Source organism: Alligator sinensis, unplaced genomic scaffold (genome assembly GCF_000455745.1).
Source record: "Alligator sinensis unplaced genomic scaffold, ASM45574v1 scaffold590_1, whole genome shotgun sequence".
Lineage (NCBI taxonomy): Eukaryota > Metazoa > Chordata > Crocodylia > Alligatoridae > Alligator > Alligator sinensis.
In genome coordinates, this window is record NW_005842497.1 from 1,097,611 (window position 1) to 1,125,066 (window position 27,456).

At 40.1% G+C, this 27,456-nt stretch overlaps 1 protein-coding gene and 1 long non-coding RNA gene across 3 annotated transcripts in view; both read right to left on the reverse strand.

Annotated features, from left to right (window-relative positions):
• Positions 1-27,456, reverse strand: part of AUH (AU RNA binding methylglutaconyl-CoA hydratase) — a 176,955-nt gene that overhangs the window by 112,374 nt on the left and 37,125 nt on the right. For both annotated transcript variants that reach the window (XR_003095836.1, XM_014523494.2), the window contains exon 4: positions 6,567-6,653. Coding sequence is in view for 1 of the 2 variants with exons in the window: in XM_014523494.2 (XP_014378980.1) it covers positions 6,567-6,653 (87 nt within the window). In the remaining variant the exon portion in view is untranslated. The remainder of the gene's footprint in view (positions 1-6,566; positions 6,654-27,456) is intronic.
• LOC112551536 lies at positions 14,437-21,636 on the reverse strand. The gene is made up of 3 exons (XR_003095837.1): positions 16,887-21,636; positions 16,543-16,738; positions 14,437-15,207 (listed from the first exon to the last, which is right to left on the reverse strand). It is a non-coding gene; the product is annotated as an uncharacterized LOC112551536 (long non-coding RNA).

Below are 27,456 nucleotides of genomic sequence, written 5' to 3' on the forward strand. Positions count from 1 at the left end.
CGCTCCCTTCCCCGAGTCACATGCCTGCCCCCTGCCCCAGCCCCAATCCCTCCCTCCCCCACTCCAACAGATTTACCAGCTGTCAGCTGCCTGTTTAGTCTATGGCCGAATCTCCAAATCAGCTGAATCTTTTCCGAATTGTTTTGGATGCTTTGGGACAAATCTCCTCCGAATTGAATCAGCTACCAAAGCTTTGCACAGCCCTGTTCGATACATCTATCACACACACCCACCCACCCCTTATAGAAATAAACATAGATAATATTTTCACAGAGCTATAAACTGGATATTATCCTATCGGAAACATTTTCTTTATATTCTTGACCGTCTCACTAGAATGGTCTAATTTAAAATAACAAACCTTAGATAGTATTACTATATTCTAATGGGCAATATAATATATATTATATTAAAAACTTGGTATTAAATAAAAAAGGAGCACTGTTATATTTAACTGTAAACTTACTAGCTAGTAAGAACATTTCCACTGTGTACATAAGACACAGATTTATTGTATACCAGCAACAACTGAATTCAGTTAGTATAAAGTATTTACTTTAGTTCACTTTTGCTGCACCAGTTGGCTGTTTGGGACTAAGTTAATATCCTTCTCTAAGAGGTATTTTATGTCCTTGATGACCTAACACACTGTTCACACATTTTTGCTCTTAAAGCCTACAACTCCAAGTTGCCTAAAAGTCATAGTAATTCTCAAAATATATTAACAGGCCCAATCAGCTAGAGACATCCTTTCTACACAAAGTAAAGGTACTTCCTGTGGGCAGGTCACTGTCTCCACAGTTATAGCACATGTATTGTAAAAGCAGTGTCAGCAGATGTGGTATAGCAAAAACAAAGGGGTACAAAATTGTTAAGTTTACACTCAGCAAACAATGAGCAAGTATACATAACATTGAGTGCCAAGAACCAAAACTGAACTGGCTCCCAACTATTCTGCTAACGCTTTGACCATGTAATTCCCTTCTTGACATCCTTCTGTAACTTCCTTTTTCCTCCCACTCTTCTTCACTCTCTGCAGGCACTGCAGCAGCGTACACCAATTTAGATTGTTTGGTTCCATTCTAGTGTCTTTGTGAGGGGTAGCCAACCTGTGGCTACCCTTCAAGTGGCATGGGACACCTCTGTGTGTAGCATGTGGCAGATAGGGCAAAAAGCAGAGCAGCATGCTGAGCGGAAGAATGGGATCAAAGTGGCACTCGGGGAGGGTGCAGGGCTTACTTGTGGCACACCTGCCAAAAAGGTTGGCTCCCACTAGCCTATGCTATCAAACTAATTTTTCACAACCTCTTAATGACTTCTTGTCCCACTTCTGTTTTGCCGTTTCTTATGCTTGAAATTCCTTACCACAAGGCAATGTTCTGCAAAACTCTTCAAAAGTAATTCCTCAAGTATTATCTTCATTGTTTCAAGATGGGCTCTATTCAGAATACTTTCTGAGTCTCAGCTCACTGCATTGTCTGAGTTCAATAGTATGATCTTTGGAATGGAAAACATTCTCTCTTTCCACAGAATCAAGCACACTACACACACACAGAAACATCTTCAAAGAGATGCAAAAGCAATAAACAAGTAGCATTTTACAGCAGGAGAGTTAAGCAACCCTCCCACAAAAAAGTGAATGTCAAAGCCAGGATTCAAACTCTCAATTCTCTACTGGCCAATTCTATAACTAAGTCCACTCAAAAAAGAAAAGAGTTCAGCTAAACAGATGTTACCTGTATCAGAGAGGGAAAGACATACTGTATTTACTCTCATACTACACACAACCTTCCCCTAAAAATCAGCCCACCAAAAGTGTGGTGCATTTTAAGTGGGGAAGCTTTTTTATTTTTCATTAGAATTACAGCATGGGAGAATAGAAGCATGGAGATACTGCAGCAAAATGGCTGCCATGCTTCTCCCTTTCTCAGCCTCAGGAAGGAAGAGGGCAAAGTTCAGAAGGGTCAGAGCTAGTGTTAACCTTCCTGCGGCCACAGCCACTGCAGTCAGAATCCCCTGCGGTCAGCATTCAAAAATCTTTTCTTCTTCATTCTGCCTTCCCAAAACAAAGGCGTGTGTCATATCTGGGATGTGCAGTGTGAGAGAAAACACAGTATACTTTGGGGAGGGCAGGTAGCAATATTGTCCCTGAAAATTATCACCGTGAAAGTAAATCTTCTAATCTTCAGTCAAGGCTCTAGAGTCAAGAACCCTATACCTGAAATACTGAATCAAGACACGGAATCTCACCTTGCCCAGGCTGGACCTTCTGTTTTGGCGGTTGTACCATTCAGTTTCATAGGCTATGAAGCAATGGCTGTTGATGGCCAGTAGAGCAGAAGTCAGGGGCAACTTGTAACCCACAAACTGTTAGTGGGTGAGAGCTGATGTCTTTAATTTGGAACACTCTCCCTTTTTTGGAGTGTATATTGCAGATTAAAAGAAAAAAAAACTTCTGAAATGAAGTCCCATACTGCCTACCTTGAATTCTTGCTGTCAGTTCAGTTTTTTTAAACATCTGTTTTATTGGTAAAGAACGGTTACTCTTCCACCCTGCAGATGGCTAGAATTTGTTTTGCAACTGGATAAAATACTACATGCAAGCACAAAGTGCCAGACATTTAGCTTATGAAAACAGGCGTTGAACTATCAAATGACTCTGAAGTACAGCATTTTAAATATACTGGGAATCTGACCTAAGGTGGTATGATTTATTTCCAAACAGTCTAGCAAGTGAGTTGTGTGCATGTCAATGAGGCTTTGATTTAATTTAAGTCTGAAACTACATAGAACAGAATAGATTTTTAATATTTTCCTCTCCAATTTCAGTCTAAAACCGTCAGTAATGAAGAAACTCAAGGTAGAATATAGTAATGGACAATTAGTCTTATGTTCCTGCTTTATTAAGAAGAAACCCACGCAACTCAACCATAATTTTAGCAAAAGCAGCTGCTTCTAAAAATAGTAGCTTGCTTTGATTTTGCTTCTCATCTCTAAACTCTCTGAGCTACAACTAATAACTCAGTACAATTTCTTCAGCTCTGTTTTCAAGTGCTTATTTTTATACCAAGTGATATTTAGTGCAGTCTTAATACTTCACCCAAATTTAGTGTGAAGTTATAAATTAATCCCACATAAAAACTGTAGCAAACAAATGCTGTGTGCTTTTAATTTCTAGAAAATTCTTTTCTGTAGTTGCATACCAAAAAAATGCAGCATCATTTTTTGAAGAAAATGCTTAACAGTTCATATAATAATTTTAAAATATAATAAAAACTACAAAAAGGTGATGTAATCATTATAAATGGCTGCTTTTCAACAGTTATTCAAATTCTAACACATTTACTTTTCACAAATACTACCTACACAGTTAACTAACTACTTCTCTTATAGCAGTGATTCTCAACCAAGGTGCTGCGGCACCATGGACATGCCTTAAGATCCTTTCAAGGGTGCTGTAGGGTGCCATAATATTAGCACTGTTAGGTATGCAAACACGATTCATAAACTAAACCCAGAGATTTCAAATAGGAACCATATTGTTAAAAAATGCTGACCTGTTGTGGTCTTTCTGAGTTCTGTGCCACAGAAGAATTGCTCTATTATTTTCATGCAATCAAAAATGAAGTGAAAACTAAGAGCTAAGATTTTCCAAGGGGGTGTCTTAAATCTAGCCAGGGGTGTCTTGAAAGTATGAAGGAGTGCCTTGAGTCCTAAAAGGTTGAGAACCACTGTCCTACCTTTAAACAGAGCTCGCTCTCTCTCTCTCTCCCTCCTTCCTAGTAAAGGCACGTATAAATACAGTTATCATAACATGACCTATTTCTGAAGGAGAAAATAGTGTATATTTGAAAGATTTTCAACAAGAACATTAGACACAAAAGGACAAAACAGAAAGTGTACTGCTTGTTTCTACAGCATTTGGACAATGGCAAACAAATAGCTGCAGGAGGACTTTTCCACCCCTAAATGTCTTGACATTCTGGCTGTTGCTGGGCAGGAAAAAAATTCTTGATCTTCTTGTTTTCAATATACTGATTCATTGCCAGGAATCCAATGCAAATGTAGTGTCCCACTTGTTCTACTAAAATTAGTTCTTGTAATGCTAGACTACTTCTTCAGAAGAAGAAAAGAAGAACTGAAAAACTCTGACTTGTTAAAAGATTAATGCACACTTCTATTGGTAAAGACAATATATATACTGCACCACATGCATTACATTGCACCTTGTTCCTTTTCTTCATCATGAAACTGATGAATATATATACACATGTAAAAATGTACTTCAAAAATGGGAGGTCAAACAGCTGTAGAAGTATTTTAGCATAAGAGTTATTTAATCCTGACATGTCATGTACAGTGAACATTCTGTGCTCAAAAACAACAATATCAAAGTTTTTAATTAATAACATTTATGAAATGATTAAACAAGAAAACATCATGCCAGATATAAACAGCATGAAAACTAATGAACAGTTTTCTATGTAGAAGATGTTCTGGTATTTTCCAATTCTGACCAATCATTTGCCATTATTTTGCAGGTAAAACTGACATATGCCAAAATACCACATGGCAACGAAATTCACTGCTCAGTGACTGGAATCATTTTAAGATGAAATAGCTAAGAAAACTTTAAATTGACTATATACACTTTAGTGGAGTCACAATAAAAGCATTTTAAATGCCTCCAGTTCCAGAAGGCTGAATAAAGTGACAGAACTAAAGAAAGTCTTTTAAAAATCTTACTGGAATCCTCCTTCTTATATTGCAAGGAGAAGATGAGCACTAGCACTTAATGAACTATCTTCTGCAGAAAATTAATGGCAGAAAAAAATTGTTGCTTTATTGCATATTTTAAAAGCCTTAGAGATTTGGCTTACTTCACAGGGAGGTAAGAGGAAATCAGAAACTGAACACCATGAACTTCCATATTAAGACTACAGGTTTCCCTCGCCAATCACGGGGGTTAGGTTCCTCAAAGTTCCCATGGTTAGCAAAACCGGCAGGGCTGGGGGAGCAGGGGCTGTGAGGAGTGAGGGGCACAAGCAAGGGCAGGGGAGGTGTGGGGGTTATTTTCCGACAGTACCTCCCCCCCTTTTCTGAAGCATGGATACTCAAAACCATGGTTGGCAAGGAAAACCTGTATTTTTAAATAGTGTGAAATTTACTTAACATCATATTTTGCTTCCATCTTTATTATTCTCTCAATCCAAGTTACAAAGCTGACCCAAGGTTAACAGAGAAATGTATGTACAACTATTCCTTTAAAAAGTTATTTACTCCACTAGAAGTAATTAACATTAAAAATTCATTCATTTTAAAAACTTTAAAAAGTTTTAGCCCTATGTCTCCAAGATAAACTCTAACATTCTATGGGGCAAAATCTACTCTGATTATACATTCCATGGCATGGCATAATTTGGTTCATCAGGAATAAAATTCTCTCTAAATCTCATCAGTATGAACTGTGATTAATTACACTGCCTTCAAAAGCTTTCTGATATTGCTGCAAAAGAACACCTATACAAACTACTTAATCCAGCACGAACACTGCAGAACTACATTTTTTTAAAAAAGAGTAACATTTTAAAGAATGTTTCTGGGTCATCAATTACTGTAAAAATTACACCCCTACAAATCAGTCATTTTTGCATTTTAAACTTACAAAAAGGATTATTTCAGAGATAATTTCCCTTTCTTTTAACAGAATCTTATTGATAGTGTACCTACACAGAATCCTATCAGCAGCATCCCAAGCATTCATTTAAAAAATTAGATATTTTAATGGAAATGTTATATTTCAAATTCATAGGCAAAATTATTCAGATCTAAAAGAAAAATATATAAAATAGAATGCCAATTGAAACTGTATTAACAGTAGCAAGTCCCACTACAATAAAATAGAAAGGAATAAGGTAATTTAAATTCAAAGAATATGGAAAGGGGAAGTAAAGGAAAGAGCACTGCTGAGACTGCAAGTCCATTCAAAGCATCTAACCAAATAGGAGGTAGCTAACAAAAGTTCATGCCTGAACAAGGTAGGTGCTACACTGTCCTGCATAAATTCAGACTAATAGAGTGACCTACCTCACTCCACAATAAAGTAGATATAAAATTTAATGAAATTTTATGATGCCATAAAAAACACATTTTCTATCAACAGCAGATGTTTAAACCTTAATAAGGCATATCAAATACTGTTATCAATTTATAGCCAACAAAAAAAGGATCAGTAAAAACAAACCCATAGCACACAGAGGGTACAGGACAGCAACTCTTCTCCCCCACCTCCCCTACCTCCCACCAACATGATTTCAAAACTCACACTGTTTTGGAGACTGAAATACATCTATCTTAAAATATGCTAAGGAAAAGCCAAATGCTACTGTTCACGTTTTAAAAGTGTAATATGCCAATGACTCATTATCTTACAGATAGAACCAGTTTTGGATCTCTCATCACATAGCAAGAATTAATCATATATGTTTATGTCAGTTCTTTGATCTGCCCTTTAGAGGTTAAGGTTAAAGAGTGCACTGTTCAACAGGGTTGCTTATTTTACTTACCCATTTCATTAATAGCTGCTCTGGCTTTTGAGACAAAAGAACTAACTTCGCTTGAATGCATTTTAGCTCGTTCCTTAAGGTCAGCACCTGAAAGTAACATTTCACATGTATATTAGTAAACCATAGGCAAAGCTGTAAAAACATTTTCAAGGTAGAATATTCTTACACAGTGACAATAAAACATAAATGTACTTTGAACTAATGCGAGTTAAAAACTGAAAATTGAAAATAACTGATCAACTTCAAGGAAAATACAGTACTGATTGAATACAGTGAAATCAAATGTAAGCTATCCACCAGATTTTCATTTTGAAGAATTTTCCTCCCATGAAGACTGGGGGTGTCAACTGTGGGACTTAATGACAAGTTCTAATGAGCAACTGCCCCCCCAATTCAAGACGTTACTTTAACTGTCAATTATACATGTTCACTTGTCCCGGCTTTGTGACTTAGCTGAGACACTATTTTTTCATGTTGTTGCATTGCTAAGCAAGCATACAACTAAAAAGAAACATAAATCCCACAGAAAGTGAGTCTCTAAAGCAGCCGAATTCATGTACCTAAATAAAATCTCTACAATACGCATTACAGTATGATTAACCCAATTTTACTGAAATGTGTTTTATAAGAAGTTACACACATGGTATTCTTTGGTTCTCAGATTTTTCCAAAGTGAAGATCCAAAAGATTAAGGACACGAATGGAAATATTTTAGTCCCCCTCCAATCACTTACTAAAATAATACTAGCAGTTTGTTAATAAGGCAATGCATGTGAAATACATACCTTACTGACCAGGATCAATGACATTTAATTTTCATTCTCTAAAACTGTCATTTTGTTCTTTGAAAACTGGATATATTTTTTTTTAGGGAAAAAAGAGCTATAGACTTAATCAAACTAGCTAGATACCAAACAAAGCTTTTGCACAGGGTCCATCCCTCTTCACGGATAGAATATTACATAAATAGAATACAAAGAGACCCCTACCACATCCGCATGTATTCTCCAGATAACACACACGTCACTCATAATGGGATTAAATGATATTTTTCTGTAGCTTCTAAAAATGTACCAGTAAAAATAATCTCTAGTCACATGTACATAAAGCTTAAATACAAGATACATAACTAATTGTACAAACTGAAAATGTTTACATTCCAAAAAATAAATAAAAGTACCTGCAATTCTACTATCAGCGATGTCATTTTAGAAAATGTATCAACATTCTGATCCAGAAGGACGCTTAAACACATTAAGATTAAATGCGTTTATCCTCCTCCTCTTAGCCTTCTACATACTATCACAGAGTTCTTGCATCTAAAAACATGGTTTTAGCTGTCATCATTATGCTGACAACTCACAGATTAATATCTTCACCCTAACCTCTATTTCTGTAAAAATTAAAATTTCAACCTGCAACATATCCTTGGGGACAGCCACCATTTTATCAACAAAGTTAAAATGAACTCCTAATCTCTACCTCTCACTTCCATTTTACTGAAGATGTGCCTTTATCACCCATCAGTTCAATTTCCCTTAAGGAGCTTCATGTTTAATTCCATGATGTCCTTTACGCATTGGTGGAAAGATGAAAGAAACAGAAATCTTTGTGTAAATATGCCTATAGATACTGAATTACTCTCCTGTAAACCTATTCTAAAAGCACACCTACGTCAGGATCTGCATCTTACTCAAATACTGGCTGAAATTACATGATCAGCCATTATTATATTAATGACATCACTGTCCTTTTAAACTCCACTGCTCCTTTCTATCCACTTACCATACACCTGCACTGTAGTCTTGAGACTGGGCCCGTCTTTTCATTACATGAACATACAGTTCACAGACAATGGAACACTGATGCCAGATGTCACATCCAATATACTATGACCATGGGAAAAAATGATATAGAGCTAGCAATGTTAAGTTGAACTACCTGACACCAGCCAAGCTTCCAAACAATCTTAAAAATTAAGCCCCTACTGAAAATAAGTATAACAGTCAGTTGACCAAGCATGCAACTGACCATGGTCAAAATTTATAGGTAGCAATTGACCACGGTCAAATCTGCATTTTAAGAAAAGGCTGCAATATACTCACCCCTGCATACTTAAAATTTTCTAGGAACTTGACATGCAAACAAAGGTTGTATGTGAATACATATAAAATCCTTGGCAAATGTTAAATCATAGACAAATGCAAATATTTTAAAATATATTTATTTATTAAATCTTGTAGCTGAAAAGAGTATTTTCCAATATGTGAAAGGCAAACTATAACTTTGAAGGCTCAAACAAAGGGTGTGAATTTATTTTTTTTTATTAAAAAAATCTACTGTTATTTTGGACACTAATTTCTTCATGTTTGGCTTTAATTTCTACAAATGTGCCTAAAACCAAATCACTAACTGCATAAGAAAAAAAAGAAGTCCTGTGCTTTACAGGTCAAATTAAGCATATGATTGCTTAAGTATCTGAATCAAAACTTTCACATACCACACAAACTATGAAACTTCCTACTCAGTTTACATACAGTTGAAAAACAAAGTCAACTTTAAGATGAGAACAACTAGTAAACTTATGAAATAGTGCACATATTATGGAACATAGTGTCACTGTGAGTCTGAGGCAATTGATGTATTTTGATTTACTCTTATTCATAATAGAATGGCCCAAGCACAAATATAAGCACTTTCAAAATGAACTGAATAAACTGCATGTTTCTGCTTCACATGAAACATTTACCACTGGGGAAATCTTTATGGAAATTCAGTTTGGTTTTTTTTAACCAAATTTGAGTAATAACAGACTGAAGGGCTGTAAATTTATTAAAAAGGAACACAGTCAGCTTTAAATTTGATCTTTAAAAAAAATAGTTAAAGGAATTTCCTGTACAATGTACTCCTTGTACTCTAGTACAAAGTACTGCTTCTAAGTGCCACTGTCAAATTTCTTCAGTACTACATTTTTCTATTTTTAGGAAGTGTCTTTCCCTCGCAACTGTGATAAAGCTATACAGAACGTACATGGCATCAAATTCTCACAGTAGACAAGCTGGAAAAAAGTGTTTTTCCTCTAACCTCTTCCTATATTAGCAATCTGAGACACTGTCACAATAGTAGCTAAAAACTTTTTTTCTGAAAGAACTGAGAGTTTTAAGCAAACAATGTTCCTTTTACTCCAGATGATCTTTAGCCTGAAACATCTTTTGGTTCAGAAGAGACTGGAACTATCAACAACTTTATATTTTTGTCCCTGTTAAAAGAATTTTTTACTGATCACAGAATTCTTGAAGTTTTTTGATCCATTTAGTAAAGGAACTACTCACACAGGCTTCTTGGGAATTAATTCAAGTCAGAGAGTAGGAAATGTTATGTTACTGAAGGCAGCCAGGAAGATCACTGCAACTACAAGGACCTTTGCTCTCCCATCAGCTGAAATCAAAGTCCCACAGGTGATTCTAAAATGTAATATTCCTAAAGTATGTGAAAAATATATTCTGTGAATTGAGTCATAATGTAGCATCAGCTTTTCAGACAAGTCTCACAGAACAATCCTTCATTGCATTCTTCCTTGGACTATTTGAAACTCCAGATCTGCTCAAACTATCCCATCTCCACATCCACTTTCAACAGATGTCCAAAGGTGGCGGACTCTGAGCAAGAGGCTATTGTCGGCCGTCCCTCAAAACAAGGATGACCGTCTTCCCCCAGATGGGGAAGTCAGTCATCAGTGAGCTAGTGATGACTGAAGAAGCCGATCCAAGATCCACATGTTCAAACGCAAATATGGCATAGAGTTCCAGAAGGAAGGAGTGGATCCTGGTGCTGTTGGGTGACAGCTCTTTCCCTTCATCTCTCTCACTTATTCACTTTCCATAGTGAGATGAATGGTCCCATAGTATGCTCAAAATGGTCAATGCCTTGCAATACATCATAGTGCCACTGGGGGGCTATTCCATGCTTAAGCCTCCCAGATATGGATTTTAATATTGCATATCTTCGGATTGGCTTTCAAGGTGCCTTTGAATCTCTCCCACCCCTAAAGCAGTGAGCATGGGTGAGCTAGGACCTATTTCAGGAGCCGGTTGACATCCTTATGATATGTCCTATCCAACAGAGCTACTGCCATATAAACATGGTGTCAACACTGGTGGTGTTTGCTCGAGTCAAATGCTGGCATTCATTATTCTGTCCTTCTGATGCAGGGGATTTTCTGAAGACATCATTGATAGTAACATTCCAAGCCCTTCAAGTGTTTCTGATAAGTTGTCCAGCTTTCACACTGGACAACAGCCTGGTAGATAAGACATTTGGTTTGGGTCTTGATATCATAATCATCGAAGACACAATTTTGGAGACATCCAAAGGCACTTGCATATTTTATTCAGTGTTTAATATCATCTTCTATGTTTACCTTTTAGGAAAGGAGACTACACAGGTAGGGGAAACACCCCATATTCTCCAAGGACTCTAACTGTAATATGTGGGGGAGCAGCTGGTTGATTAGGGTAGGCTGGTAAAGTATCTTGGTTTTTGTCAAGTTGACAGTGAGTTGCAGTAGGATTTGGTATTTGAACGGTCAAGTGAAGTTTGGTCAATTGACTGGTCAAATATCAGTCAAAAATTGTAAAAAATTATCAACAGGTCCAAATAATACACAGAAAAAGCATAAATTTTCCATTGTATCAAAAAACAATAAAATATCATATTTTCAAGAAAACTATTTAAAAAAATAGGTTTTTGTATAAAATTGCTATAATCTTTGACCAGTGAAAACAATACACAGTCAGCTGACTGGCTTGCCAACCCTAAGTTGAAGCACTTCATACACTTCACAGAAGCAGTCGAGAGTGACCTGGAGCTCTTCAGTTGAGTACACACAACACAATCATTAATATACTGAAGATCGGTAATGGAGATGTTAGTTATCTTGGATTTAGGATGTAACCAGTTGATATTAATGAGATTCCCATCTATGCGATACTAGATGCTGACCCTGGATAGAAGTCTACCAGCAATGAATAGCTGCAATATAGATGGAAAAAAGTGTTGATGTAATCATGAATCCTTACCGGACTCCAGTTCTAACAGTGAAAGGGTCTGTTTTTGATCCAGTGCTTAGAATTGTTGCTGTCATGTCGTCATAAACAAATCTGATGATGGCAACACATTTTGGCGGGCATCCAAATCTCAACAGGATCATCCACAGAGCCTTTATTGATTGAATGAAAGGCCTTAGTGAGGTCAACGAAGTCCATGTAAAGATCTCAGTGTTGCTTGCACTTCTGCAGCAGTCTAGCGATCAGTATCATGTCTATTGTACCTCTGGATGGTCTGAAACCACACTGGAGCTCAGGTAGAATCTCCTCAGCAAGGGGGGCGACCCCATTGAGGTGAACAGAGGTAAGGATCTTCCTAGCTATGGACAGGAGTGCAATGCCACAGTAATAGTTTCAATCTCATCTATCTCCTTTCTGGAATACTGTTACAATTCTGGCATCTCTCAAGTCATCAGGAATCTGTTGATGTTTCCAGATTTTCAGAATAATGGCACTTAGTTGGTGAGAGCTTTTTTCTACTGTGTTTATAAATTTCAGCTAGTATTCCATCAAAACATGCCTGCTTAGTTGTTCTTCATCTGCCCAGTGACTTTCAAGGCCTCTTGATAGGTTGGTGGGTCTGCAAGGTAGTCATTAATGGGGTGTTGTGGAATGGCTTTGATGGTATTATCTTTAACATTATAATCTTGGTCTAGAAGCTCTTGTAAGTGTTCCTTCCACTTTTCATCAATGGTGGAGCGGTCTTTAAATAATACTGTTCCACCTTTGGGCCTCAGGAGGGACAGCTCCTCATGTGCTTGGCCCATAAATAGCTTTGATTGTACTGAAGAAACTACGCATATCATGGCTGAGAGTAAACTTTTGCATCTCTTTTGCCTAGTCTTCCCACTATTTGTTCTTTTGCTCTCAATTTTTTTCTCTGGGTTTCTGCTTTAATGGGGCAGTAAGTGTCATCTGTTTGGAGCTGGTACAATTCTGCCAAAGTTTAATATTCTTACAGTATCTGAAAAATATATTTTGTAAATATATATCGTACGAGTCATGATGTAGCTTCAGTTTCTTCCACAGACTACAGATGAAACCCCATATCTGCTCAGTCTATCCTGTGTATCACACCCACTTTCAACAAATATCCCAAGGCTGCAGATTCTGAGCAAGAGGCTGTAAACCACACACCAGGAAAGTTTTTCTTTGCTCAGCTCCTGTCTACATGGAGGTTAGAGATGAAGGAAAGAGTACTAACTTTTGCATGCTATATGATACATAGTAAGTGTGCCCATCCTCAGCCAGCTGGCTAATTCTACAGCAACAGTCACTGTTTCCCCCATATTAAGCCTATATATATGCATCATGACAAAGTAACAGAAGCCACCCAGAAAAAAACAACAACCTGCCCCAACATGATTCGTCTCCCACATTACCGTGATCCATCTCCTCTTTGGCTAGCCAAAACGATGTTCAAACTGCTACCAGCTGGTACCAATAAGAGTACCCTAAGCTCCTTATGCTGTTCATCACAAATACACAGCATCAGCCAGGATATCGCACTAACCATCTTCTGCAGTGGTTTTAACACGACCAGGTGTAGGTACCAGTGCTTTCACGGGGAGGACACGGGGGGGGGAAAAAAAGAAATAGGATTAAGAAATACGTCAGCTATGTCTGAAAGAACCTTCCTTATATCAGCTTCACTTGGTACAGACTCATGTCTGGGTTTATCGAACATATACTGATAGGAAAGAACTGTTCTGCAGAGCTGGAATGATCAGAATTGGCTGCAGAATTTCAGGATGCCATAGGCTGTTGTGTGTAGATCTGTGCAAAATTTAACCCAGATCTGCAGTGGTGGCACATCGACACCATAACTCCCTGAGTATTCAAAATGCATGATCATCACTATTTGAAAAGTCCTCAACTGTGAGTGTTAACCAGATAATTAGTAACTAATCAATTTGGTATAAGCTGTCAGACCCCAGAGATGTATTGTCAATCTGTGTTATAAAAGACATGCCAGCCTGAGGTGACCTTTTATGGCTTTGAGTTTAGAGGATTCCCAAACGTCATTGAGGAAAACTGATACATTCCCCTTTTGCCATTTCTCCATGGCCCCAGCCATGGCTTTCATTAAAAAAAGTACTATTTGTATTCCAAATTTAGTTGATCACCACAGCAGGTTCACCAACATTAAGCCACAGAAATTTGGAAAAGCTCATGATGCTCATCTTCAGGAATTCAAACCTTCGATTTAATTAAAAAATTAATTTACTTCTATAGGCACCATTATAGACATAGATGGCTTAGAAATGCTCAATTTTTCTGAAAACCCAGTTCATCCCCTCCTGACCTGGCTGATGAAGCCTTTACTGGACAATAGGATCGCAAAAAAAGAATTATCGCCTGAGCAACTGCAGATGACAGCACTTGAAAGACTGACAGGAAGAGGTCATTATTTCATGATAAGGCTAGAGGCTACTTAGCAATACCAGCCCTGTATTACACCTGTATACTGTGTTGCACACCTATGAATGCGAAGCCCACCAAGGATTGGGAGGCATAGGCTCAGATTTTATCAGTAGCCAGCAAGCCATGCTCTTCAAAGTGATAGATTACCTGGATTCTTGGACTAAAGGCACAGATTTTTTTATTTGAAACTCAGTTTCCAGATATAGTTGTTTTTCTTTTGCTTTGTGTAATTTTTCATTCATATTTCATGAAAAATATGTTGAGTTACTTTCACTATATGACGTATGATTATATTCCAAGGTGTCACGGCGAGTGAGGTCTAGAGGTTCATTGTTCTATTTTAAATTTAATTTTCATGGCTCAACATGTACTTTTATAGAACTTATGCAATTTTTATTTTCAAAATTACAGTTGAATGAAACTACTCAATTTCTACAAAGTTCAAGTGCAAAAGCATATAATTATTGCTGTGAGAAACTGCAAAAGTACATACAGTAAAACTACAACTAAAAAAAAGGGAAAAATAGTGTACTTGTTTAAAATTATCAGTTCAAACCATCCCAAAGAAAGTACACACAGCTTTCAGCCTTAAGGTATAGTCATGGGCTGCTTAGGGCCTTGTCATTCTCCAGGACTCACGAAGGCTGAAAAACAATGGCAGAAACCCTCTAGGTTTGGAACACTCAAAACATAGGCTCACAGAAACCACTTCCGCAGTCACATTTGTGGGTTTCTTGAGAATCTGTAGCCATGATCTGGTTCAACTTGCTTGAGGCTGTTGTACTGGTCCAATAGAGGAGCTCTGATGGAATATGTTTTCCAGAGAAACTTTTATGATCTCCAAAAGCTGTCTCTATCTCCTTGTTCTTTTCCATTGCCTCCCTGTCCACTGCAAAACTCACTGTAGACAGCAACCGGCAGACTTCAGTTCCAGGTCCTGGTGTGCCTCTGTCCTTCTCCCTCTCAGCCCTGAAAGTTATTCTGTACTTCCTGACTTGCCAGGCTTCACTCCCTTGCACTTGCTAGGAATTCAAATGCTTCTTCCTCTTCCATTCCCCCTCAGGTTTTGCTAGATGTTAGGCATTAATGGCCTGATTACCCAGGTGCAGATTCTGTGAAAGGTAAGAAAAGTAACAAGTAATTATTGCAGCCAGGTTAGAATGTTGTTGTGGCCTGAAGAAAATGTATCCCCAAAAGCATGTCTAACCTCTCTCTCAAAAATTATAATTTGGTCCAAGATATCACCCCCCCCCCCCCAAAAAAAGGGGGGGGGGGAAAAAAAAAAAAAGAGTTTTTGCTCTTAGTTCAATTTCCATTAAAAAAGAATGTCTCTCCCCAACAACCCAACTTTGAGATTCCATCCTCCCCAAACTTCCAAGGTTTGGAAGTTGGGAAACTGATTTCTACCTTATTTCCCATGTGCCTTACAACCCTGATTCAATGAACCCTCCATCTATTCCTAGTAGAACTAGGGAGCACCATTGTGAATCGTTGATGTGGAGGGTCTAACAAAGTGCAGCTGGTCTGCATTTCACAGTGGTACACTGGCAGGCAGGGTTTTTGGGGCATGAGAGGGTGATGCAGGGGCTCAAGTTGGCCATGTTAATAACTAAACTACATTTGCACCTATGTAGGCATTGCTTATTGCTGCAGGACAAAATGCTGTTTCACATGACCAAGAAGCAGAAAAAAGCTCTTATTAGGAAAGATAAGTAGAGCCCAGCGATATATGCATCAATGTTTATTCACCACAATGTCCTTTGCCCAATGTTCTGAATGGAACAAATGACATGGTAGCTCCACCCTGCACTGTTAGAGCCATAATAGGAAACTTCTGTATCTGCATCTTCCATATCTCTCTCTCTCTCTCTCTCCCTCCAACTTCTATATTTAAGATTCCATATTGCATCTTCTATAGATATGCAAAACAAAGTTTTGCAATGACTGTTCAAAACCTTTTGGGTTAGTTGTGTTCTGGTCATCATCTTATTGGTGCCTTACTATTGCTATGCATTCTCAGGTTTCTTGAACAGTTTATTTGCTAGTAAAATGTTGCTAGTAAAAAGTAGCACACTACAAAAAAGCGTTTTCCACTATATTTCTATCGCTGAGATGCAATGCTTTTGTACTTGAAAAAAAATGCAAAGAAAATACGTCATGCAGTGCTATTATATACAATGCTTTGAAACACCTCATAACGTGAAGGCTGCAGCCTAAAAAAAAGAGGCACTGATAATTACTATACCTATCTCACAGCCTGAACACAATTCCTGGTTTGCACTGTATTCAGATACATTTCTGTCATAAATTTTTCTTTTCTCAAGTCTAAAGCACCCCAAGGAAACGCAGTGAGATTGCCTTCTTGAGAACACAAGGGAAAAAAGAAGAGAAAAGGACAATGGCCTGCAGCCAGACCTTTAAGGAAAAGTGAACAATTAAATTCTCACTGTAGCAATGTGGTTTTCAATCCAACCCTTCATGCAGTCACTCTGTGAGCCCACAGGGGAAGGAAGAATGCTGCTATAGCAAAGAGATTTAAGAATGAAAGGTAGGGAGCTCTGTAGGTGATGATAGCAGCAGAAAAGTTTTGAAGGAGCATGGTAGGATTCACTCTGCCATCATGTTGCAGTTGCCATTTTGAATCTATATTGAAGGGAAGTTGGAACTCAAGTTATACACACACCTGTCCAACACAGTGGTGTCTAGTGCATGCCCAGTGTATAACATGGAATAGAATACCAGCTACTTTTAATTAAAGCTAATTTAAGTCAGTCAAAAGAAGGATACTTACTGGCTAAGTGCCCTTTTCCAGGCCTGGGAAGCTGGTGTGCTTACCAGTGTTGTCTTGATTTTCTTACGGGCTTAGCATCCACATAAAATCTTGCATTTAAAAGAAATCCTGGCTTTCAAGCAAGTCTTCATTACCAGACTTCAAGTCAGACCCAGAGCTCCTGCTGTTCTCAGTTGCCTTAGTGCTGTCTGCCCCAAACTGATTCAAAAGTGGCATACAGTAGCAAACGTCAGTCTGGCTCCTCAGTACTTACACAGGTAACAGGAGTACTGCTTAGGGTCCAGTTTTTCTGGTTAGCTTCCTTTTAAGACAATTTCAGATTCTTATTTCTGGTCTGCAATTACAGGGCATCCAGGTTGTGATACCAGTTGGCCATCCCTTTAGCAATACTGCAATGATCTTTGTTGCAATTTTTCTTCTCTGGAGTTTCCTGAACCTTCATCTTTCCCACAAAGGGCAAAGAAATCCAAGACTTCTGAACATCTTGGGGTGGGTAGGATGGGGAAGTTGTATAGCATTACAGTACAGTTATGCTAGCTAATGGTAAAAAGGCCTAACCTAGCTGCATGCCAACAATCAAGTAATAAAGTGACAACCCATCAACAGAGCAATAAAGAGAATATGTATAAAGATAAATGTTGGTCCTGGAGGGATGCTAAGGCATTTGGGATGACACTCACAGGACCCAAAACTGCACAAATGAATGACAGTACACTTGTGAGTTAAGGATCCATGACCTGTTTTCAAACAACAATATAAAAGATACTTTCCTACCAGTTAATACATATTAATAATGGTGATGTATGAATGCAAGTTAGTGAAGTGTACAGAAATTGAGTTTAGCCCAAATTAATTACCAACCACACCTATATCTAGGGATGTGATTAATCAATCATTTAACCCAGGCGCAGGCAAAGTCCAGCCCATGGGCCTGATCTGGCCTGTGGTAGACTTGATTTCCCAGCAGCCCTTGCCCATGTTGCTATAGCCAGTTTCCATGGAGACCCCATGAGCTGTGGGACTGTGACAGTGTGGGGCTAGGGCTTCCATGGAGACCAGCCCAAGCAGCACTGGCAAGGCATGCAAGTGGGCAGGTTTTCCACAGAGACTGGCTCAAACAGCACTAGCAGGGCACATGGCTGGGCAGGAAGCTGCTCTCGGGCCAGGACTTTGCGTGGAGGGCGCGCAAGCAGTGGATCTCGGCTTTGACCTGGCTCCAACCCATGCTGTCACCACTGCAAAATCCTGGCCCCACCACTCCTGGGCTCTTCATGGAAACTGGCCACAGATATGCGAGTAGGGGCTGCTGGGAAATGAAGTCTGGCTGCTTGCCAGATCCGCCATTTTGCCTGCCCCTGGTTTAACCAATCAGCTCAGCAATAACTGATTCTAGTTTACTGGTTATCACTTAGCCTGGGGCCGGCACAGTCTGACAGGGAAGCAGGGTTAGAAGGGAAGCCCCGCTGTGCCCCAGCAGGAACCAGAAGGTGGCAGGGCAGGAGGGAACAAAAGGAGAGAGGAGGTGGCAAGGGGGGGGGGGGGACAGGGAAAGGTGACTAAGACCTAAAAGCTAGGCGATGCAGAGGGAGGGAGGAGTGGCATGGGGGAGGGGTGACTAATACCTAAAAGCTAAGCCATGCAGAGGGAGGGAGGGAGGAGCAAGGAGGAGGAATGGGGAGGGGGAAGATGGAGGGCTGACTAATACCTAATAGTTAGGCTGTACAGACCCTGTGGCAGGGGCCTGGCCTTGAGCCTGGACTGTTTATGGCAGGTGACAGGGAGTCTACAAGCAAGTCTACATTGCCAGAGTCTACAAGCCACATTCTGTAGCAGGCAGAACAGCCCAGGAAGCAAGGGTCTGCAGCCACTAGCACATGGCTTCCTGGGGTCAGCTGCAGCAGTGCAGGAGGGTGCCAGGAAGGGAGGCAGGCAGCTCCTCCCTCCCTTGCTGGCTGCTGCAGCTGGCCCTGGGAAGCTGAGCACCAGTGGCTGCCGGCCCTTGCTGGTTTCCTGGGCTGTGCTGCCTATGAGGCAGGGCTTCTTTGGACCCCCTGCTCCCCACGTTGCTCTGGGCAACTGGGTGCAACCCCTCCTCCATGGTAGGGGAGGGCAGGCGCAGGCCCAGGCCCAGGGCTCAATCTGTCCATCCATGTGTCCCCACCCCGGTCTGACTTCAAAGAGCTACGGGTTGGAGCCCAGCACTACCACGCCATGCCAAGTGCAGTGCCTTCTATTGCTACAGCTGCCACTGGGCCTGGCAAAGCAAGGTGGAAACAAGAGTGTGTAGGGCAACTCCCCTGGGCCCATGGCTCAGCCCCATGGCGTGCCCTGCCCAGACCTGGGCTCGGATAGGACCCAGCCTCCCACCCTGTCTGTCGTGAGGCTGGGCCCTGGGGAGCTACTGCATCCCCACCACACCTCGGGCAACTGGAAGCACTCCATTGGTGCCAGGCTGGGCAGAGGCACCTCATAAGCCAAGCTGAAGCAGCCCCGTGTCAGCCAGGCCAGGGGCTGCCATACCAATTAATCATTTAATCTGTTGTAATTACAACAGGTTAAATAAATATTTAATGGGTACCTACATTTCTATCTGCAACAAGCCCTTACTTCTGAAACTGACCTACAGAAGCATAAGTCCAGCTTCAATATATTATTGTAACTTACTTCCAAACAATCAAAAACACCTGCCAGTTATCCTACAAATAACTTTGCACTCAGATGCACCTGTGGAAATCTCACTGAAAAGTGAAAAAGTGAAATCTGGCCGCCACTGATTCCCACTGAGGATCGAACTCCAATGGAATGCACGGATACCTATTTGTGAGAAAAGTTTGTAGCTTCCTTGCAATGAAATTTGGACTGTTAAATGTAGTACCAACTTTCCCTGCAACTTGGCAATAATTTTCCATTTTTTAATCTCTCATAACCAAAATGTTGCTTCATCCAGGAATGAAGTCACAAACTTGTTTTTGTGGCATTGCAGATTTGCATAGGAACTGCAAAACTGTAATTTAACAAACTATTTGCTTTGAAGATGAAGTAAAACTTGGTTAGACTAGGGAAAAACAAATTTTGTTATTTAAGGCAAATTAATAATCTTTGTTAATTATATGCATCAAAATACATAAATAAAAAGTTATGACAATTATTCTTTAAACAGATGCTTCAAATCAATGCCCCCCAAAAACTTTCCTCTGGTAAGAAAAATTCTCTTTAAAAAGTTGCTGCTGGCAAAGCCACAATACATGTAATCAGTTCTAGTTTCTGTTTAACTATCAGCAAGCAATCTTCTAGATTTTCAGCCTTTTGCTTGACATCTCCATTAAAAAAAAAAAATCAAAGCCAAGCACTACTAAAAACTTTACCACAGTATCTAAAAACAAATCACTTGCCTGTGTAAAAAGAAGTCTTGTGCTTTGTAGACTAAATACATGTGCCAGCATGATTAAAATGTGACTCAAAACTTTCAGATACCACACAGATCTTCCTACTCACTTCACAGAAATAGCTAAGATATACGTACAGCAAATAACTATGAAAATAAAAATCAGTAAAGCACTGACTACAAAAAATATATATAATTATTTTCTTTGAAAATCCAAAACAAGCTAACTTTATGTTGTATTCAAAGTAAATAAACAAGTGCAAAGGACTAAGTTCATAGTTACCTTTACAATCTTCTGTCCAAAATTCTATTCAAATCAAATATGACCACGTAGTAAATAAACTTTAAAAAGTTAACGTTTTCACTCAATACATACACAAAGGAAATATTAAATAGAAGGACAGTTTTTAAAAATAGCTTTGTCTACTGTATAACCTCCATGGTTCCCAAATAACAATTTGTAATAAGCTGCATAACTATTATATCAAATGGATATGATCAAATATCAAGTCAAAAAACTGAAATCCCCAATATGATCAATTTAAAAAAAATCAGAATATTAAAAGTAATCACAAATATAGATATTTCAAGATCAGTTATATAATTTATTGTTAATTTTCTACTTGTGCTCTAGTGTGATGTTTAGGAAGAATCATATTGTTGAACACTAATATTTCTTTTAAAAATTCAGTATTTCATAATTATTTATAAAATGTTTTTATAAAGCAAATTATGTTGATTTAACTGATTTACATAGCAGTAATCATGAAATTTTTTCTGCGATTATTAGGAAGCCATATTTCTCAGAGTTCTTTTAAAGTGTGTTTTACACTGAAAAGTAACTCTAAAAATAGCATTACAAGCTTAAAACATCCCTACTGATTCTAGATCAATTCTGAGTAACATACAAGTAAATAGCATACAGAAGACAACAACAACAAAAGATTTTTCTTCTCTAAATAGTGACTTCAGATTTAATCTAAGCTCTGAAAGGCATAATCAAGTTGTTTATTGATGATCCATAAGCAGGTAAGTCTGCAGAGCAAGACAGCTGCACCTTTCTACAAAGAAAACAATCTAGCTCAAAATCATATCAACTCTGAAGGCATAACAATAGAAAAAACATACCATTTTCATTAGAGCCTGCAACTAAACAAGGAGATCTGTTGAGTAAGAAGTTACGGTAACCAGAATACTCTGAGACGTCTGTCAACCCAAATTCTAATTATATTATAATAATCTAGTGCAGGGGGATCCACCCCCCAGCCCATGGACCCATGGAAATCTGGTCTGTGGGTCTCGCCAGGGGTCCGCAAATTTGGTGATGGGGAAACTGCATCAGTTCTTGGGCAGGCTGTTTCCATGTGCCTGCACTGGGCCCTAACTAGGCCAGCACTGCATGCTGGATCAGGCCCACAGACCAGATCCAGCCCCTGGACAGACCTGGCGCCAGTCATCCAGCCCAACAGCCAAAAAGATCTGTCATTATTAATCTAATATAAAGAGACAGTAGCTTAGGGTCCATTTAAGTACTGCAGAATAGTTCTGCCCAAATCAGTGTCAGACTTGGATACTTTTTTCTATGAAAGAACACTTGGTAAAATATGGCATGCAACTGAAGTATCTGCTTTACAGATGACCAAAAGAGAAATAGTTTCCTAGGAAGAAGTAGTGGCTGCCTCTGCCCTGATAGAATGGGCTTTATTAATATCCGAGGATCTAAATTAGTGTAACTGTCAATAGTTTCACACACCTCAAAACCAATAAATATAATTTCTGGGATGAAAACAATGGACACTCATTCTCCAATTCTTTGATGTGGCCTCCAAAGAACAAAGTCATACCATGTTGGGAAAGACTGCATGCTCTAACTGATTAGTCTGTTAAGGTATGCCTGTTATCCAATACAGCAGAGATCCGTGCATTAAAGGGATATAATCAATGTCACACCAAGTTGTAAATCTCTTCCACTTAACAGTACAGGGCTTTTTCCTGGAGGAGTCGTTCCTCTTATGAATCAAATATTTCTGCACCATCAAAGGATCCTTACTAGAGCTACAGTGAATCAAACCACAAAAATGTTATGTAATCATCCTTAGGGTGATGTTTAGACATGCCATAAACTCTGTCTCAGGCACGCGTACTGCTTCATGGGGCGGGGCAGGGAGGGCACAGTTACCAAAGCTTCTGCCATGCTTTCAAACAGAAGACAACTTCTAATAGCACACGAACAGATGGTGGGCATGTTTACATTGAAAGCTGTTTCACTTTCAGTGGTCACAGTGCCCTCAGGGATATACTTAAACACAAAAGGTACTATGTCACTCAATGACATAATGGCCAGGTGGGAAAAATGGGAACCCTTAAAGCTTGCTATACAACATAAATCACTAACTGCTGGAGAGCCACCAATAAGCAAGGATTGTATACTTCTGTCACAGGCAGTTAAGAAGAAAATGGGATATGGATTGGCCTGTTCTTTCCTTCATGCCCATGGGGGGGGAGGAGATCTAAAGCATAGGCATTACTGCACCTGACCCTGCTGACCAAAAGAATGACTTCACACACATGGGATGTTCAAGTACCAAGAGTAGAAAAAGATATGGACAACCATTTGAAGAAAAAATCTGAACAAGGCAAAGTGCTTCAGACAAATGCCACTGAGATTTACAATCAAGCATTCCATGATTCTTAAGGTCCACTCAAGCTTCCCACAATTACTGCTGTACAACAGGCATCAGAGGTGCCTAGCAGACCACCGAGATATCCACTATGGCTTCCAACTTGATACACAATATTATATTTAGATGATCTTACACGATTTGTAAGAGTTACTTTTCTAAAAGATAAAAGCCAAGTAAAAAATGTAGTAAGTATGCAGTAAAAGCACAAAAGTGTTTACACCAACACTTTTTACATTACGTCTTAGACTGACTCCTCCTGTCCAGCCGAAATTCTGACAGCTTACAGAAGCATTTTTGCTCTTCTGTGGGCTGCTGCTTTTAAAAGCCTAAAACAAGTAGAGTCTTAAATTCTAATTTAGAGACCGCTTTGTAATTGACCAAAGTTATTTAAACGTTTCAAATTATTTAAACGTTTCAAATTATTTAACACTGGAAGGATCTTACGGCACCCCAGAGCACCATGGCTCCCTGACTGAGAATCATGGCCCTGGAGTATTAAACAAATTCACAGGATAACAAGGAGGCCTTGACTTTGGGCCTACCTTGTTAGGTCATATCAAAAGCTTCAAGAAAGGTTCTAAAGACAAATATGATAAAGTTGCTTAGAGAAGTTTCTCATGGAACTTTGTTATGGTATGGTTCCCATTTTGTCCAACTAGGAATGCTCATCACAGTGTTTTGGACTAAATATTATCTAATGAATTAGTGATTCTTTATTCTAGAAAATAGATTTTTGGTGTTGTTACTTTTTATTTAATTCAATTAAATAGTTTCAAGCTAAGGACAAGCACTTAATCCATACTCTGCAGAAAAGGACTCTGAATGGTGACTTCAAAGAGAAGTATATTTATGTCTAGATTAATTTCTGAGCAGTAGTTAAAAATGTCAGGAGTGCACAGAATCTCTCCTCCAAAAAGGGAACAAGGATGATGAATGAGGCCAAATAAGGCAAAAAAGAAAAGTCATTTAGAGCGGTGGGTTGTTTGGCATGCTTCCTACTTCAAGATACAAATTTAATTAAAAAAAAACCCTGCAAGTTATTTATTTTTTGGTATTTTTAAGCAATGTCTCCAAAATGGTGCAGATTTTATATTTTTGGTGTTTCTTCAGTCTGGACTGTTGTTGCTGTTTGTTCCTCAATTTTGAAGATAACCATGGCATCACTAGTTGGTTTGGTTTCTGTGAATAGAGTGACTGATGAAACCAATTTGTGCTTTGAACCATCTGTGGCACACTGAGCAAGAGATGCCATTTTGGGCTGCTTGATCAACAGTGGATGTGCTGCTGTTGCAAGATTTACACCGTTTGCGTTTCTGCTCTGTCTCAGCAGTTCTCCCTCACTCGTAGACTGTAGGTCACAGTATGAATAAGTGTTTATCAGTATGGATAAGACCCACTGGACTGTTGGTCCAGTGTGGATGAGTCTTTGCCAGATGGAACAATCACAAGCAAGATCTTCCCAAAATTTCGGGTCAATGCTGAGACATTTCAAGGATGACCTGAGGGAGTCCTGGAAACATTTCTTCAGGACTTCCTGAGAGCTTTCCCTCCTTTAACTTGTCACAGATCTTTGGTAGTTGTTCATCTAACACCCTGGTGACATGGCCTGCCCATCTCATCCGTGATTTCATCAACAGAGTGTGGATGCTTGGAATGCCTGCCTGTGAGAGAACTTCTGTGTCTGGAACCTTCTTTTGCCATCTTATCCTTATCAGTTTCCTCAAGACACCCCATATAAAACTGGTTCAGCTTCATAGCATGGCATCTATACACTGTCCAGGTTTTGCATGCATGCATCAGGATTGGCAACACAGTGGCTTTGTAGACCTTCAGTTTTGTTTGCTTGACTGATGCTTCTGTGCTCCCACACATTTGCACATAGTCTGCCAAAGGCCACGCTTACTTTGACAATTCTGGCATTGGTTTCATCATCAATGTGAACTGCACGTGACAGCGTACTGCCAAGATAGGTGAACTTGTCCACTGCCTGGAGGGTTTAATCATTCACTCTGACAGTAGACTCTACATAAGGATTTCCTGGTGCAGGCTGATGCATCACTTCGGTCTTCTTAATTTCAATCTATATATACACACATATATACACACACACACATATATATCGATATATCTATATATAGGGTCAAAGTCAGACTTCTGACCTCACCAAATTCCCATTAACCCTGCTTTGATAAAATCCAATTATAGTGGGTTAGACATGGTTTGGGCATCTGGCACAGTGTGTATATACCTTCTTACTGCACCACAAAGATATGCTCCTGCAAACCACCAAACAGTAAAAACCAACCAAGAAGAGACAACTGTTATACTTCAAGAGCTGTAGGGTTGCTCCTAAATATGCCCCATTGTATAAACTATAAAGTAGCTCTATAAACCTACTTCCCCCAGTAGCTCCTTGTTTTGCCATAATTTGTCCTTAAATCAGAGTACTTGGAACAAGACTTCTCTTTGTGGGGATTATTTATTCACTCTCTTACATGATATAAAGCACCTTTGTTTTCAAGACCAGCCTCTCTTTGAAGGAGTGTGACCTCCCTGGACAATTTCCTGCTGGGACAGGCTAAGAGTGAAACTGAAAAGCCAACGAAATTGGCTCACAGGAACCAGCTCCAGGAACACCCTCCAACTCTTCTTCTTCCTGACCTGAACAAGTGTCACAAGAAATTGAACACTTCACCTTGTAACAAAACAAGGACCAGTTTGTGTCACACTAGACCATGGAAGGCAATCTGCAAGGTGAAGAGATGGACAGCTGGTCCTACATGTATAACTCCATGAAGGGCATGAGGCAAAGGGTTTCAATCTCTGCTGACATAGCACAAAACACTTGCCAGCCATCAAATGCACTCAGCCCCTGAGAGGGCCATACACCTTTGTATTTTCACCATTTGTTTTTAAAATGTGTATATAGTTTTTTAAAACTCTTTTGGGGTTAGGGTTCCAATTCAGAGAGGCTATGTCTTCCATCAGCCTTCATTCTGGGCATACGTGCTATAAGCCAAGCAAATTGTTTCCTCCAGAGATGTCAAAGATACAGCCGACAGTGCCCTATCATCCAGCCCACAATGTTGCCCGTGGGTCTCAGACCAACCTACGTGCTGCATGTGTGCCCACTCTGGCTCCGAGCTCTGCATGCAGCACACTGGTCTGGACGTGCTGAACATGCGGCACACAATGCATGCGGGCTGGTCCAGGAAATATGCTGCATGCAGTGTCCATGGTGGACCGGCCCCATGTGCTACATCTGGGGCCAGTCCAAATTAGGCCCACAGACCAGCCCTGTGCAGATCTAGCACAAAGGGCTGCTCTGGTGCAGGTACTGTCTGCAGCGCACGTCTTGGACCAGACCCGTGCACTGCATACAGCGTGAGGGACCAGGGCTTGGAACTGCTGCAAGCACTGCAGAGGATGGGAACCAGCATGCGCTCTGTACACAAGGCTGGTACAGGCTCCAACAAGGCTGGTACTGGCTCCAACACACAGAACTGGCCTGTGCGCCCAATCTGGCCCCACACCTCTCATCTGGCCTTTGCAGCTACATGACCTTGAGGACTGCAGAATCCCAGTCTTCTTTTTCGGGCTGTCCTTACTCTAGCTAGCTGTAGCTTAAAACCAGCTTCTTCCAGCTAGTCACTTTTCCACCCAATCCTTTCCATCAATCCTGTCACCCCACCTCCCTTATGAAGGAAGCAGCAGAAAATAATATTGCTTCATTCCAAGAACATATCCTGGTTGGCTTACACAATGGAGTTGCTGCGGCTGATCTTGTACGGCGAGCTTTAAACTAGCCTCACCGGGGGAGGGGGCTGCAGGAAGATGAGGAGACGCCACCCGAGCAAGACAGGTGACACGTGCAAGAAGTGCCCAGGTAAGAAACAGGGGTCCGAATAGTCTTCCTAATCAGGGGGTGGCAAGCCCAGCTATGCAAGGCCTTAAATGCCTGTATACCAATGCTCGGAGTATGGGGAACAAAACAGGTGGAACTCGCCCTCAGAAAAGCCAGTTCAAACCCAGACATAGTGGGGCTTACAGAAACGTGGTGGGATTCATCCCACGACTGGGCAGTTAGCATTAGGGGCTATAGGCTCTACAGGCGGGATAGAGAAGGAAGGAAGGGAGGGGGTGTGGCACTCTATGTCAAAGAGCAATACACATCTTCTACCAGCAAAACGGGGTCAGAGGAGGGGCAAGCTGAAGTGCTCTGGGTAAAGATACAAGGGGGTCGTGGGCAGAGGGATTTAACAGTGGGGGTCTACTACAGACCCCCCAACCAAGGGGAGGAGCTGGACCGGGAATTTTCGAGCCAGCCTGCAGAGGCACTTAAGGCGAGGGATGTAGTTGTCATGGGTGATCTAAATTACCTGGACATCTGCTGGGAGAAGCAGTCAGCCAGGTTGGACCGTTCCAGGAGGTTCCTGGCCAAGATACAGGACCTCCACTTAACCCAGGAGGTGCACAGTCCCACCAGAGGAAATGCCCTGTT